General features: G+C 38.8%; 1 protein-coding gene and 1 non-coding gene across 6 annotated transcripts in view; one reads left to right on the forward strand and one right to left on the reverse strand.

Moving 5' to 3' along the window:
- Nucleotides 1-14,932, forward strand: part of Fbxo38 (F-box protein 38) — a 47,100-nt gene that overhangs the window by 18,862 nt on the left and 13,306 nt on the right. For all 5 annotated transcript variants that reach the window (XM_060377187.1, XM_060377186.1, XM_060377190.1 and 2 more), the window contains exons 7-13: nucleotides 743-880; nucleotides 2,221-2,314; nucleotides 3,199-3,329; nucleotides 8,575-8,745; nucleotides 10,276-10,418; nucleotides 11,284-11,494; nucleotides 13,719-13,838. In XM_060377187.1, coding sequence (XP_060233170.1) covers nucleotides 743-880; nucleotides 2,221-2,314; nucleotides 3,199-3,329; nucleotides 8,575-8,745; nucleotides 10,276-10,418; nucleotides 11,284-11,494; nucleotides 13,719-13,838 — 1,008 coding nt within the window. The remainder of the gene's footprint in view (nucleotides 1-742; nucleotides 881-2,220; nucleotides 2,315-3,198; nucleotides 3,330-8,574; nucleotides 8,746-10,275; nucleotides 10,419-11,283; nucleotides 11,495-13,718; nucleotides 13,839-14,932) is intronic.
- On the reverse strand, nucleotides 4,216-4,317 carry LOC132652540 (U6 spliceosomal RNA). Its single transcript, XR_009590150.1, has one exon. It is a non-coding gene; the product is annotated as a U6 spliceosomal RNA (small nuclear RNA).

Raw genomic sequence — 14,932 nt, forward strand, 5'->3', positions numbered from 1 at the left:
TGTCAGGGGTAACATTCTCTTCAGGGTTCAGTCTGACTAGAGGCATTTACCCTTACTTCTTACTCCTCTGTCTGGTCACATCTGCCTGTTTGCTGCCTACGTGGATGAATATAGCTCCACTTGTTGTCACCCTGTGATACTGTTGTCTTACCCTGAGATGCTTAGGTCATCTTCTAAGCTTAGGCGTGGTTTCCAGGGTCTGCTTCCTGGCATCTTGTGTTCTCTTTTTATGAAGCGCAGCATGTCTTAATTTGTTACTTCATATATTCAGTCATTTTTATCATTTCAGAATTACTTATATGCTGTTTCTCCATTGGAAGTCTTAATGGGCAGGACCGTTGCTTTTTTGGTCTTTCCTAGGATCTAGTACACTGCTGGACATAAAGAGATGCCGAAAGGGTAAAGCAGCTCATTTGAGTGAAGGTTCAAATTTTCGTCTTGAGATTTTTTTTTTCTCATTTGTTATTTTGAAGTGAAAATTATTGAGACTTACATATATTTGCAAAACATACTTCATATCTTTCCATTGCTTTTGAAAGGTTCTCGTCCTGAGCAAGTGTTTTGTCAGCAAACTAGCACTTGATTTAGTGACGCATAGAGCACAGACGACCACCAAGAGTTTTGTCTATCATTTTAAGACAAAGGGTTTATAGGTTACTCATTTCAATTGCTGTTTCGAAATTTTATCTATTAAATAGTTTATTACATTTTTGTTTTGTTTTGTTTTGTTTACTTTTTCCAGGACCAACAAATTCTTTGAAATACGTGCCCTTGGTAACAGGTCTGGCATCTGCCCGGAACTTAGAACACTTGGAAATGGTTCGAGTCCCTTTCCTAGGAGGTCTCATCCAGCATGTGGTTGAAGACAGCTGGAGATCAGGTATTCTTTTCTTTTAGTTATACAACAGCTTTTAAAATTAGCTTTTGATTTTTTTTTAAGGCTTTGTTTAGTTGCTTCTTACTTTTAAAATAATGCTTATAATTGTCTTTGCTTTTTTTATGGTGTGTTTGATGATGAAGGTAAGTATTGTTGAGCTCAGGCTAATATTCTTTGTCTTTTTATTCATGTTAAACCTTTTCAAGAGAAGTGGAAGACTAATAAGGCCAGTTTTCTAGTTTGTTACATATTACTTGGTAAATAAGTAATACCTTCTCTTATATTGAGCTCTTTCTTAGAACTGCTGACTCAGTGACAAAACTTCTACAGCATGCTTAGCAGTATTAACCACATCTTTATGTTATCAGTGTTACTGGAGGGTTTCCATTTTATTATTTTTTTCATTTTACTTTCTTTTCCATCTTACTTTATTAATAATTTATTAACTACATTTCTAGTTTTAATTACTAATTGTCTAGATCAATGTTTTTTTTTAGCAATGAATGAAATGATTAGCAAACTGTTAGTTCCCTCTCTCCTGCAGTGAAGGGGGTGTTAAGAGTGAGTATCTTTTCTTTCAAGAGACATCACCTGACAGATGAGCCTAATGTCCAGGTACCAGGCATGGAAACTTCCATACACCATAACAAATACCAGACACAACAGCATTACTAAAGCCTGAGCTCTTCTAGAGACCTGAGATGTCCAAGTCATAGATTATCTCTTCTCAAAGGAAAATGGAGTTGGGTCCTAGCACTGCAGTGATTTGTTCACACAGGCAGCATGTGTCTGTAACCCTCTACCGGGAGGAGGAGATAATGCGCAGCCATCACAGCCAAAACGGCAAGTTCTCGTTTCAGTGAGAGAGCCTGTCTTAAAACATAATGTGAAGAGAAGTAAAGGAACCTCTGGCTACCACATGGGTGTGTGCACCGGTACACACACACACACACACACACACACACACACGAAATTAATTAATTACAACAAAATTTGAAAAATCAAACTTGAAAATGAATTGAAATAGTGTTGTCTTGTTCCATGATACCCTGGAGGTTCAGAATTTGGCCAGGAAGGGTCAGTCTTTCTGTACTTCCCTCATGGGTTTTCAGCATTTTCTTTGTCCTAAGTCTTGAATGTTTAGATGCTCAGTGTGTTTCCACAAGAGAATCTGTTTTGGGGAAATAACTGCTAGAACTAGTTCACCTTAAGGCAATATGGTTGCAGAAACACAGCATTTACCTTTAAACAAGTAATTATTTTCTAAGGGATGTATAACTTCTTTACCAAAAGTTCTCCGGTCAGAGAAATGCTTATTTTTGTTCCTTTTTCTCTTTAACCAGGCGGCTTTAGAAATTTGCATACCATTGTTTTAGGCGCTTGCAAGAACGCCCTTGAAGTAGATCTTGGTTACCTCATCATCACTGCTGCCCGTAGGTATGTTTTGTCCTAGATGGTTTTTGTCCTAGAATTAGATGTTTTAGAAAACTTGGGGCTAGTGTATCTATCCATATTCGGTGTAGAATTTGGTCATGTCTTATTTGGATTTAAAATACAAAAGGACTACTTAAGTAGCAGATGGCATCACTTCATGTTTGTCTGACTTTCGAGCGGGAGCTGGTGGAACTGCCCTCTAGGTTCATCAGTCGTATGGCATCGTGGCACAGGAAAGTGCCGCCCGAGCGTAGCGTGAATAGCAGTTGGTGACAGTGGTACCTGAAGCCTCTCTGGAACCATTCTCCATCTGTCCTTGGTCTTCTGAGTTGTTTGAGCTGATGATATACTTCCTACTCAGAAATCTGTCTTAGAACAGCCTTTGCAGTGTTCTATGTACAGAATATTTTAACATATCTTATGTCACTTCATCCTACATTAGCTATTTCCCAACTCTCAGTGGTTACACTTACCACAGCCTGCATGTGTAATTCAAAACTCTGGGCAGTCACCTCTCACCTTCCACTGTGGGTTCTTTGGAATGACCTTGGGTGCTCCCTGAGTTCATCCACCAGCTCTGCTTTCTTACCTTGATTGTGCTTAAGGGGGGGAAGAGGTTCTTGGGCAAGTTCTAGGATTCTAACTGTATGATTGATTGTTACTAATTGCAGAGCTAGAGCATACTGCCTCGTGTGATATTACACTTGAAAAGAGAAATCTCAAAGTTTTGTTTGTTTGGTTGATTTTGTTGTTTGTTTTTTAATTGAAAGAGGGGAACATTCTTGATACCTGTGGTAACTATAGTAAAATTATAACTCGTTTTTGAGCTTGTTTTCAGGAAGACTCTGATGCCATTGTTTTCATTTAACATGTTTTTCTATTTGTAGGTTACATGAAGTTCGTATCCAGCCTTCTTTAACCAAAGATGGTGTCTTTTCTGCCCTGAAGATGGCAGAGTTGGAGTTTCCCCAGTTTGAAACCCTTCATCTGGGATATGTAGATGAGTTCCTGCTGCAGAGTAAGATATCATGTTTTATTGCCAGGATTTGCTGTGGGAAAAATGCTTGATAGACTGAAATACTGAAATCTGAATATTGTGTGCCTTTCTTTTCTTTTTTAATAAATTACAGTTTATTCACTTTGTATCCCAGCTGTAGCTCCCTCCCTCATCTCCTCCCATGCCCCTCCCCAAGTCCACTGGTAGGGGAGGTCTTCCTTCCCTTCCCTCTGACCCTAGCCTGTCAGGTCTCATCAGGACTGGCTGTATTGTGTACCTCTGTGGCCTGGTAAGGCTGCTCAGCCTTCAGAGGGAGGTGATCAAACAGCCAGCCACTGAGTTCATGTCAGAGACAGTCCCTGTTCCCCTTACTCGGATACCCACTTGGAGACTAAGCTGCCATAAGCTACATCTGTGCAGGGGTTTTGGGTTATCTCTATGCATGGTCCTTGGTTGGAGTATCAGTCTCAGAAAAGACCCCTGTGCCCAGATTTTTTGGATCTGTTGCTCTCCTTGTGGAGCTCCTGTCCTCTCCAGGTCTTACTATTTCCCACTGCTTTCATAAGGTTCCCTGTATTCTGCCCAAAGTTTGGCTATGAGTCTCAGCATCTGCTTTGATATCTTGCTGGATGAAGTTTTTCAGTGGCCCTCTGTGGTAGGCTCCTGTTCTGTTCCCTGTTTTCTCCCTCTTCTGATGTCCATCCCATTTGCCTTTCTGAGTGAGGATTGATTATCTTATCCAGGGTCCTCCTTCTTAGCTTCTTTAGGTGTACAGATTTTAGAATATTTATCCTATATTATATGTCTCATACCCACTTAGAAGTGGGTATATGCCATGTGTGTCTTTCTGCTTCTGGGTACCTCACTCAGGATGAGTTTTTTCTAGTTCCCACCATTTGCCTGCAAAAAAAATATGGAATGCTTCAGGAATTTGCATATCATTCTTGTGTAGCGGCCATGCTAATCTGTATCGTTCCAATTTTAGTGTATGTGCTGCTGAAGCAAGCACCTTGATTTTCTTGACCATAAAGCCAACCTGATAAGCTAAGTGCTTGCTTGTCCTGGAGAAGAACTCTTTTACTTCGATGTGCTGACTTCCTCTTCCATATGGTTTCTGGTATTAGCATGCTATTAGGAATGTAGTAATTAATACTATGCCAAGAAAATCCTTATCTAGGTTTGCAGTTGTTTCCACACTGCTGTCCACATTTCTTTCTAATTCTGCTTTATTTTTACAGAATGTCATTCATAGTTCCATTTGTTAAATTTGATCTATTACATTTCTTGAAATTTTGATGGTCTCAGATGAGGTCTCATTTACTCATACTTTGTGTTTCCATAGTAAGCCTACTGGGGTTGTGGACTCGGCAGACACTGTGAGCACAAAGTGCTTTGTATCCATTGCTGCTAGCCTGTTAACATTTTGTGTATGCATTTACAAGTAAGAACTCATCCCTTGGAGTTGAAGTTAACTCAGTCAAATTAATTATTCAAATTGTTTTTCCACATGGCATTTATAAGATAGTTAAAATTTCTACCAACATATGTTTTCATTTTATCAAGAATTAATTTGTTTCTCAGATAATTTATAAAAAATCTTGAATGCATGGTTTTTGTGTTTTCTTTGTATCTAATTTGCATTATAGAACATACAAAGGTAAAAAGTGGTTGACCACATCAGCCTAGACAAAGCATAGGACAGTCCTGGGCAAAGCACATGACTACGTTCTTCATTCATTTCGGCATAGGTTACAGTAGTAGCTTTTGTGCTTTTGTTTATTTTTCTTCTTCGTCATTGAGGTTCTTATTAGTATACATGCAGGATTCTTTTTAAAAAAATCAAAGCACCCATTTCTAGACAATTTATTGCCGGAACCACTTTGTGTAGCTTGAAAACTGTCAGGTTTTATCAGAACAGCATTAAGAAGCTAAGGTAGTATAATATAGAGTTATAGTGGTTATTCAGCTTTTCTGTTTATGAAAGAGGCTACTAGTACCCTATGTTTCTGTAGCATCTGTGTACAGATGCCCCAAAGTCAGAATCTATTCTTTGTAAGACTTTCTGCTCCTACAACCTCTTAACTTCCCTGTCTTCAAGGTAGCCACCTGTAGGCCTACTGAAGGGTTACCTAATGAGTTAAAATCTCACTTTGAGGGGATAGGCAAATACTTCCTTTATTTACAATCAGTTACTGTCCTATTGTAGTTTTCTCCCCTCACCACATGTTTTCAGTAGGAAATAAACATTACTTTTTGACTGTTATTTCATACTTTTGATAGCAATGTGTTTGTTTCTTTCATATTTACTAGGCTCTTGGTGTTGGTTTTTTTAATAAGCCATTCCCTTCTTAGACCGTTCAGCTTGTTCTTATGTGGACTCTCTGTTTCTCCAGAGACTTCCATGGGGTATTTCAGGATAAGTGTTAGGTTAGAAACCACCTTAAGAAGGATAAAAGTTAGGAAGCTGGCTTGGTGGGTGTAGTGCTTGCCAGGCAAGCATGAGGACCTGAGTTCAGATCCCTAGAACCCACATAAAGCTGTATGTGATAACATATCTAAGAATTTTAGCTGTAATGCCAGCTTTCCTTTGGCAAGGTACAAGGTAGAGACAGGAGAATCCCTAGATGTTCTCAGGACAGCTAGCCTGGCATTGCACCACTGAAAGACAAGAGATCCTGTCTTAATATAGAAGACAGGGACCTACACCAGAGACTGTCCTGACCTCCATGGCACACAGGTATGTGTCTTCTCACACACAAGACAGAAGAGAGAGGAGTCACTGTTCACTCTTGCTCTTTCACTTCATCTTCCTTCTTAATAATTCACATCTTGAAGCAGGACAGTGAAGGAATGGTACCCTCTTGTGAAACTATTTTGTCTGGTAAAATAGATAAATGAAAACATTATCGTTGTCCTCTGGCTTTTATTAGGATTGGCAGTACCAGATAGGAGGTGATGAATGTGCTTAAAAGCTGATGCTATGTGCTGGAAATGTGCTGGAAATAAGGATGGCTGGGATTCAGTGACCTAAAGAATACTTACAGAAGGATTCTCTGTTTACATAAATTTGTTATCTCAGAGCTTATGAGAAGGTGATCAGGATGGAAACTCAGTAACATAGACTTAAGTTCTAGAACTCAAGAGAGAGAATTGGGAGTTGCCTGTTGTTAGTTTGATATTGTATAAGATACTTAGGTACTTCCCTACTTTTCTCTTTAATGGCTCTAGGAGAACAAAATGATAAATACAGCCATGTTTGGTGGCACATACCTATAATCCTAGCATGTGGGAGCTGGAGGAAGGAGAATCAGGAGCTCAACATTATCCCTTGCTACATAACAAGTGGGACACAATCCTTAGCTCCATGAGACCATTTCCAAAACAAAACAACAGCAAAAAGATAAATATGTTTGTAGCAATCTCTCATACTTGAGGTATCTAGTAAATAGTGGTTTTTACCTTTAGCTGCCCTGAAGCTTAAAGAGAAAGAGAAAAGGAATAGAAATGAAATCCTAGTATTATTAGAATTTTAAGAATTAAAGCCAGTAGAGGTTTTAATTTTAAGAATTAAAATTAAGAATTTTAATAATTAAAGCCAGTAGAAAAAAACCTCAGGAGCAGGAATGAGTTGCACTACAGAGAGTGCCTTTGTCATTTTATAGTGTAGCATTTATGTCAACAGCATCTAGTAAAGAGGCCAGCTCAAGATTTCACTCATCGTAAGGGAAAGAGCAGTCTTCAAGTCCAAAGAGTAATAAGAAAGTTGATGCTTAGGATGGCATGAGATGACTTCTGCAAGAAATAGCAGTAAATAACTGAAGTTGACAACAATAGAGTGTGAACTATACAGAAAATAAACTTGGTAGTTCTTGGAATGAATTGATTGGTTCACACATATTTCAAGCTAAAAATATATATTGCTGTATTGACAATTTCACCAAGAGCAGCTTAGTTTTCTTTATAGGATTGTTGAGTTAATGTCAAGGACTGCAGTGTGTGTGTGTGTGTGTGTGTGTGTGTGTGTGTGTGTGTGTCTTAGATTCCTAGTACTACCCTACACACTAAGGATACAATTGAACTAAACACACCATCCTTCAAAAAGCTCTTATATTTAAGTTAACTATCCTGGAGAGTAAGGGCCAGCCATACAGACGAGAGAATGATGATAAACAAGAGATGAGGTGTGGTTCCCAGTGGCACGATTGAGGATGATTTACATCCATCCCCTAGATTGTAACCTGACCCATGGCATATGTCTGAGTTAGAATCCAATTCAGGGGACAGTAGACATCTGTCTTCACCTATGTAATGGGCTCCAAAGTACTACCTGGTCCTAGTTTCGCATGGTCATATCAGAGTTCAAAAACTTGATCTCTGTGTGTGTCTGTATGTGTGTGTATGAAAGGGTTTCATTTTTATGATTTTTTTTTCTTTTCAAGAGATAGTTGTATGAACCATTACATCTCTCTGTTGCAGGATATTTGATCCCATTGTGAACCCCAAAATTGTAAACTGTAAAACCTGTTTATTTGGTTTGGTTGAGACCTAATACACACCTTTAATCCAAGAGCTGTCTGTATATAGAATCTAATAAAGTTAGATCCAAGAACAGTCTGCATACTTAATCTAATAAAGTTAACCGTAGGTCAAGAGGCAGAGCAAGAAACCAGCTGACAGGGATCAAAGAGTGGGAAGGACTCTTGAGTTGAGGGTATTAAGACAGCAGGAGAAGAAGGAGCTTTGGCTCAAGCTCTGGCTTTAGCTTAGGCTTCAGCTCCTCAGCTTCCTGGCTTTTTGGTGCTTTGAACTAGCAAGGCTCCAGCCTTAGCGTTTTTGGCCTTTTTCTCCTGGACTGTAAGTTGAGCTAGTGAGCCTTTTGGGTTTTTTTCATCCAGATCTGAGCTGAAAAGGAAGGTTAGCTGGTTACTTTCTCTGCCTTTCTGAGATAGCAGGTTTTCACCCCAGCACCTGGCTCCTGAGTCTATTGGTAAAATAGAATGGTTGAGATTTTCATCTCTCAGTTATGCTTTTTTCTCTTTCTAAACAGTTAAATACATTTATTTCCTATTAGCTATTCTTTGACTTGTAAAAATTCTTGTTTGTATGAGAATACTACCATACATGCAGAACACTGACTTGAAACTTGAAGCCAGCCTGATGATGACCATAGATGGAACAGAACAGTTTAATTATATGGAACGATAAGATACAGAATTGATAACACTCCATGATACTGAGACTTTCTTTGACATTTCTTTCTTTCTAGGCAGAATGGCAAATGCAGATTTGGTGAAGTATGGTTTGGCTGATGTGGTAGAAAATCCTGGTATCATCACCGATATAGGGATGAAGGCAGTCAATGAAGTTTTTTCCTGTATCAAATATCTGGCAATTTATAACTGCCCCCATCTACACAACCCATACAATTGGATTTCAGGTACTGTAAACTTGGAAATACCACTATGTTTTCTGACAGTGAAATAACATGTCTTTTATGTGATATGATTATATTTCTAATGTAGACATTTTATATACATAATATCTTATGTGGATTGTTCATACAAATTCTGAGAACCATCATTCAGTGATCTGGAAATACGTTCATTGCCTTTCAATGTTTAAAGCTCTTAGCATAGAATTTTGCACTGTACCTGTTAGATTTAAGTGCCCTGATCTTCACATAAGATTAAGAGTCACTGCCCACAACCTAAGATATTATTGTTTCCTTTGAGAATTACCTTCACATCATGTGATAAGAACCTTACTTATGTGACATTTTAAACTCTAACCTGAAGTGAAAGCTTTTATTGACAGAAGTCCTGTTTCATTTCAACCTCTCATGCCTACACCCCTATCATGTATAGGAGTGACTTTTGTACTTGTTCATTTTCCTTATGGCACAAGTTCATTTTCTCCTGAAAGAGTAATGCTGTTTATTTTTAAAACATTTAACTGTGTTCGCAAGGCCTTAAATAGAGCAGCAATTAGAGGATGAGTTTCTTGTGATGCCTACTTTAGCCAAACAAAGCCTGTTGTGAATACCCACAACCCTTGACCTCTGCTGTCACAGCAGTTGCCAAGGATCTGCACCTCCCTACAGAGCTACTGTCAGGACTGTACAGTGCTCTTGAGCCTCCTCTGAGACTGCTTGCCCGAATGGCTATACCTCACCAATCCGTGGCCCACATGACCCAACATGTTACTGGAAATTAGGAATTTTAGTGGATAGCAGGTATAGATCACTTAAAAAAATAACATTTATTGGGTTTTTGGTTTGTTTTTCTTAAATACAGAAGAGTAAAAAGAAGAAAACAAAAAATGGCTTATAATCCCATCACTCAGATCTCCTGTTAACACTTAAATTAAAGTAACACATGCACTTGATAAATTTCAGACAGTGCAGAAAGGTACAAAATGAAAAGTCTCCTCTTCTCAAGGTAACCATCATCAACAGTTTCTTATATATTCTTCTGGACAAATTGCTTTGTGCATATTACATCCTATACAGATATAGCATTTAAAGTGATTTATAGACAGATGGATCTTCCTATGTGTACACTGTCTTGTGCCTTCTTTTTCGTACTAAGTATGTTCAGGAGAGCTCTCCGTCTCAGCAAACATAGAGCTCTTTTCATTCTGTCAAAGTTGGTGCATCTGTTCCACTAAGTGAATGTGCCATGCTTGCTTTACCCAGTGTCCTGTTGCTGAAAGGCATGTAGGCTGATGAAGAGATAACATCTAAATCAGGGCCACCTTAGTATCACATCAGTGTTTCCTGGGCCATGTGTTTCTCACAGTAAAATTAGCTGTGGAACCATCAGATTAGGGAGGCATCAAGCGTTAAAGACCATGCAGAGAAAGGTTACTCAAAGGAAAAGGATTGGAAAGTCTTGTGATCTGTAGCAGAAATTCATCAGTTACTTGGGCATAGCGCTGAGCACATTCTCTGTCATGTCGTTTTCAACAGACCACTCCAGGTGGACTCGACTGGTTGACATCAACCTGGTGCGCTGCCATGCTCTGAAGCTGGATTCTTTTGGCCAGTTTGTTGAATTACTGCCCAGCCTGGAGTTTATTTCGCTAGACCAGATGTTTCGTGAGCCACCCAAGGTAAATCACAATTGAGAATTTTTGTTTCTTGGGTGTTTTTTTTTTTTTGTTGTTGTTGTTGTTTTGTTTTGTTTGAGCTGTTTTGATACAAGGAAGAAAGCAAAACAGTGTGTGGTGTTTATTTCTCCATAATAAATGTGGCTTTATGCCGTTACTGTATTTTTTTAAGTTTCAACTTCACTGAAGGCATAACATCTGTAACAATAGATGGCCTCTTGTTAATTATCAATGAGTGTTAAGGGTTCTTCAGAGAAGGGAAGGCAAGGATGCTGCCTCTGTTTTGTAAGTTACAGGTGAGATAGAGGTGAAGCTGTGAGTCTGAGTCAGGACATAGGTTTCTAAGGTGTTACGGCTTAGGGCAGGAACTCAAGTCCAAGGAGTAGGGATTTACTTGAAATGTTCTACTTTGCTGCCATGTCCTAATAAGTTATATCTTGAACAATCCAAGATTGCCCAGTTGTACAAAATGTTATTTTACAACTGTCTCGCCAGCAGAACTCTATTCATGCTAAGCTGTGCTATTGTGGTTTTATTCTTAGTGTTGAAACAGTTTGTTATAATAGGAAAAGCATAGGACTTGAGGTCACAGAACCTGTTTTCAGTTCCCAGTTAAACCACCTTCTGGTCATGTGCTGCCATACTTATCTCCCAGTATGCACCTGATACCTGTAAATCAGGCTAGTCATGCTCTATCTTGCTTGAAATGTTGTGGGCCTGGAATGAGATCTTTATACATTTGAAAGCATTTCATTTCTTAAGTTGTATTTTTAAATACTAGTCATATGTAAAGATGAAATGAAGGTTACTAATGAGGTGTTCGGTAGTAACCCAAATTAATGAGCACATGGTTTTTGTTTTTGCACAGGGCTGTGCTCGAGTTGGTCTAAGTGCAGGAACTGGAATTGGGGTTTCCTCAGCACTTGTTAGCAACCAGAATTCTAACAATGACAATGATAATGCCCAGAATAATAACGCCAACCTCCATGACAACAATCACCATCACCCAGATGATTCAGATGAGGACAATGACTTTCATCCAGACCTACAGCCCGGAGAGCAGCAGTTTGCAGCCGATGGTAACTCAGGGCTTTCATGAACTCCAGATACAAATGAATTTTGCTTTGGTTTCTCTGATCCTATCTTTTGCTTTTCTTTTTTTCTTCTTCTTATTCTTCTTGTTCTTATTCTCATCCTCCTCCTCCACCACCTCCTTCTCTTTTTATATTTTGAGCTTATCACCCTTTGTCCAAACATAGCAATCTATGAGAGAATTCAGAGAGTGGGAAAGATGGATGGATACTGGGAAATAGGGTATATTGATCGCATTAGAGGCCTAATTTAAATGAGTTTCAATGCTGAGGGTTGTGGCAAAGCAACCTCTTGAACTACTTAGGTAAAAAAGAATTGAGTACCAAGTGCATGCATGAGCATGTTTCACATACCTTTATTCTGTGAGTCCTCACAGCTGTGCAGCAGATAAAATACACGCGCTAATTGCAACCTTTGGTATTTCAGCTCTGTAATTACCTGCCCAATTCTTTAATAGTTACTGAGCAGCTGCCATGTGCCAACCCATGTACCAGAAGGTTCTCTCTTCATAGCCTTCTGCTAATGAGTAAGAAGCTGAATTTTCCTAGGAGCCTTTCTAGTTTCTCAGTTGATCCTTCAAAACTAGAAGAATTATTCCACTAGCCATCTTTGTCTTTCTTTTGTCTATTCTCTAAGACATTATAACTAATAATGAATAGGGTGTTCTGACCCTGTGGAATGACTTTTAATTGAAGGCATCCAGTGAACATAGGTGTCCTGAACAGAGAATCACCTCTAGACTTTTCTTTTTTTTCTTTTTTTTTTTTAGCAAGTCACTAAACTGACTCTCAAGCCAGGTGGTCAATTGATAATTCTGTGTGCTTCTACCTTCCTGAGATATTTTCTTCTCTGGGTGACTCTGTAGCCATTCACCTGATTTTAAAGCCTCAACCTCATTTAGCATTCCTTCTCAGTTTCTTCTCCTCCCCTCTGCTCCCCTCTTATCTCCTATTCATTGTCATTTAGAATAGTATCATTAGTACCAACTATATATTGAGCCCTAAATCTTTTTCTAGCCTTGAACTTTCCACTCTTTTAAAGTAAATGAGGCCATGTATGGCTCTAAGCTGTTTTTTTCACGTATAGACTCCTAGACATTGCAAGCTTAGAGTCAAATCATTCTCTTGACGTGAATCCCAATAGATACAATAGAGTATAGAGCCAGCAGGTTTAAAGATGAGAGAAAGAAGTCTGAACTGAATATTGTCCATTTGATATATCCAGGAGAACAGTTATGTTCCAAGAGTCACACCACATGCAGATCACAGGCACCATAAAAAAAAAAAAAAAGGCTAGAAAGACAAATCATCTCTGGGAAGTTCTTACAACTGTAATGCAAAACTGCAAATCCTATGAACCCAACTGTGATAGATTACAATGGAAGATTATGTGGCCACACTCAGTACAGAGGAAAGAATACCTTTTGTTGCAGAGTCTCATCATTGTATTCATTGCTGCCATTGTACTGACTCAAGCAGAGATCAGTCGAAGATTTTGGGGAAATAGGATATTGGTAGAGTAAGTGTCATAAATACTGCCTTAAGAGATTTTGCACTTAATTTTGTAAACAGTTGATGAAGTCAGCTATTAGTAGTAGTTATAAATTGAAGCTTATTGGTCTTAAGTTTTCATGAGACTTATTCTTTGGAATAATGTGAGAATAAAACCACGTGTTCTCTTTTGTTAATAGGAACTAGGTATAGTAAAAACTGAAAAACATCAAGCATTTAAATGCTATTAAATATTAGAAACTGTGTAGAGTTTATTAATGGTCCTTGGCATATATTAGTCAATAAATGACAACCTCTAGAAAGTGCATGAGAAAGATAGAATTTGAGTTTGCACCCCTTAATATACCTGGTTAAGACAACAGGTGCCACAAGGCTCATTGTTCATGAGATGATCATCGTCTTCCAGCAAATGCTGTAGGGGAGACCTCATCCTGCCATCCTTGGTAATGCTTCAGGGATGAATAAGGTCATTTCAACTGTGACCTGCTTTTATCTTACATTGGTTGATGAAATAATCCTTTCCCATCTGTGGTTTTCTTTTCTGTGGATTAGCTGAACATGTCTTCCTGAAGCAGTTACAAGCTGCTTTTCTAAAATCAGGCCTCGTAATGACTAGAAGTTGTATCCTCAGTACTGCCACAGCTTCACATGCATTGTGGGTTTTGGGTTTTCTATAATTTTAATCTTATTTTTATTTAAGCGTTGAATGATATGGAAGACATGGTGCAGGAAGAGGGAGAGGTAGTAGCCGAGAGTGGAAGTGATATGCCCGCTCATAATCAGGGAATTCTTCCTGTGGATGCTGACGAGGAACAAGCAGGTAATCGTCACTCTACAGCCATCATTCTGGAAACCAGAGCCTGAGTCTAATGGAGGATGGGAAGTACTAAGAACAAGTACTGATGTGTTATCTGCTATTCACTATTGGGAATTGTTAGGAACCATTGCTTTTGCAGGGGAGTGCTTTCTTTTGTTGTTTTTTTTTTGTTTTTTGTTTGTTTGTTTGTTTACTTTTTGGTGTTTCCAGACACGGTTTCTCTGTGTAACAGCCCTAGATGTCCTGGACTCACATTGTAGACCAGGCTGGCCGTGAACTTAATAGAGATCTGCTTGCCTCTGCCTCCTTGAGTGTTGTGATTACAGGTGTGGGCCACTGGTCCCAGCTCCTTATGCATCTATATTTTAGGAGTGTTTTTGGTTTAGTTTTTTTTTGTTTTCTGTTTTTTGTTTGTTTGTTTGTTTGTTTGTTTGTTTTTTGGTATTTTTTTTCCTTTGTAACTTTGGCTAACAACCTTTTTTTTTTTTCTATTTTAATGTATGTCTTATATGTGGATGTGGTAAAAGAAAATACTTAGAATGTTGATGAAAAATAACCTGATTAAATACTCTTCTGTTTGTATGAGCAATGTTCAGTGGACACAGCAAGCTGTATGTGTGTGTGTGTGTGTGTGTGTGTGTGTGTGTGTCTTTGTGTAAGTTAAGAAATCATAAATGTGAGAGGTTGAAAGAGAGGGGTGTAAATGATGGAGTACAGAGCTCATTTATGAAAGCCTCAAGAACTTTTTTTTTTTAATTTAAATTTTTTAAAAAAGGTGTTTTTACTCTGGCCTCATTTCACAGGGGAGGAGGAACAAGGCAGAGGCTCATCTGGGTTAGTGTTTAGACCAAAATGTAGTCTCCGACACCAGTGGCAGGCTAATGCCATAGGCATTTAAATGGCCTTGAGCAGCTATTTGCTTTGTGACTGGAAACCGTTTTTCAGAGGCAAATGATGTGCTCAGCACTGTTTGAGAATGACAGGGTACAGTTGGAATTAGAATGCGGCACTGTCCTTCCTGACACTAGCACGATACCTTGGTAAGAGTCTCACAGATGAGCCACTTACCAGCACACTTACTGAGTGTCAGCCTTGCC

This window comes from Meriones unguiculatus, chromosome 2, assembly GCF_030254825.1.
Source record: "Meriones unguiculatus strain TT.TT164.6M chromosome 2, Bangor_MerUng_6.1, whole genome shotgun sequence".
Lineage (NCBI taxonomy): Eukaryota > Metazoa > Chordata > Mammalia > Rodentia > Muridae > Meriones > Meriones unguiculatus.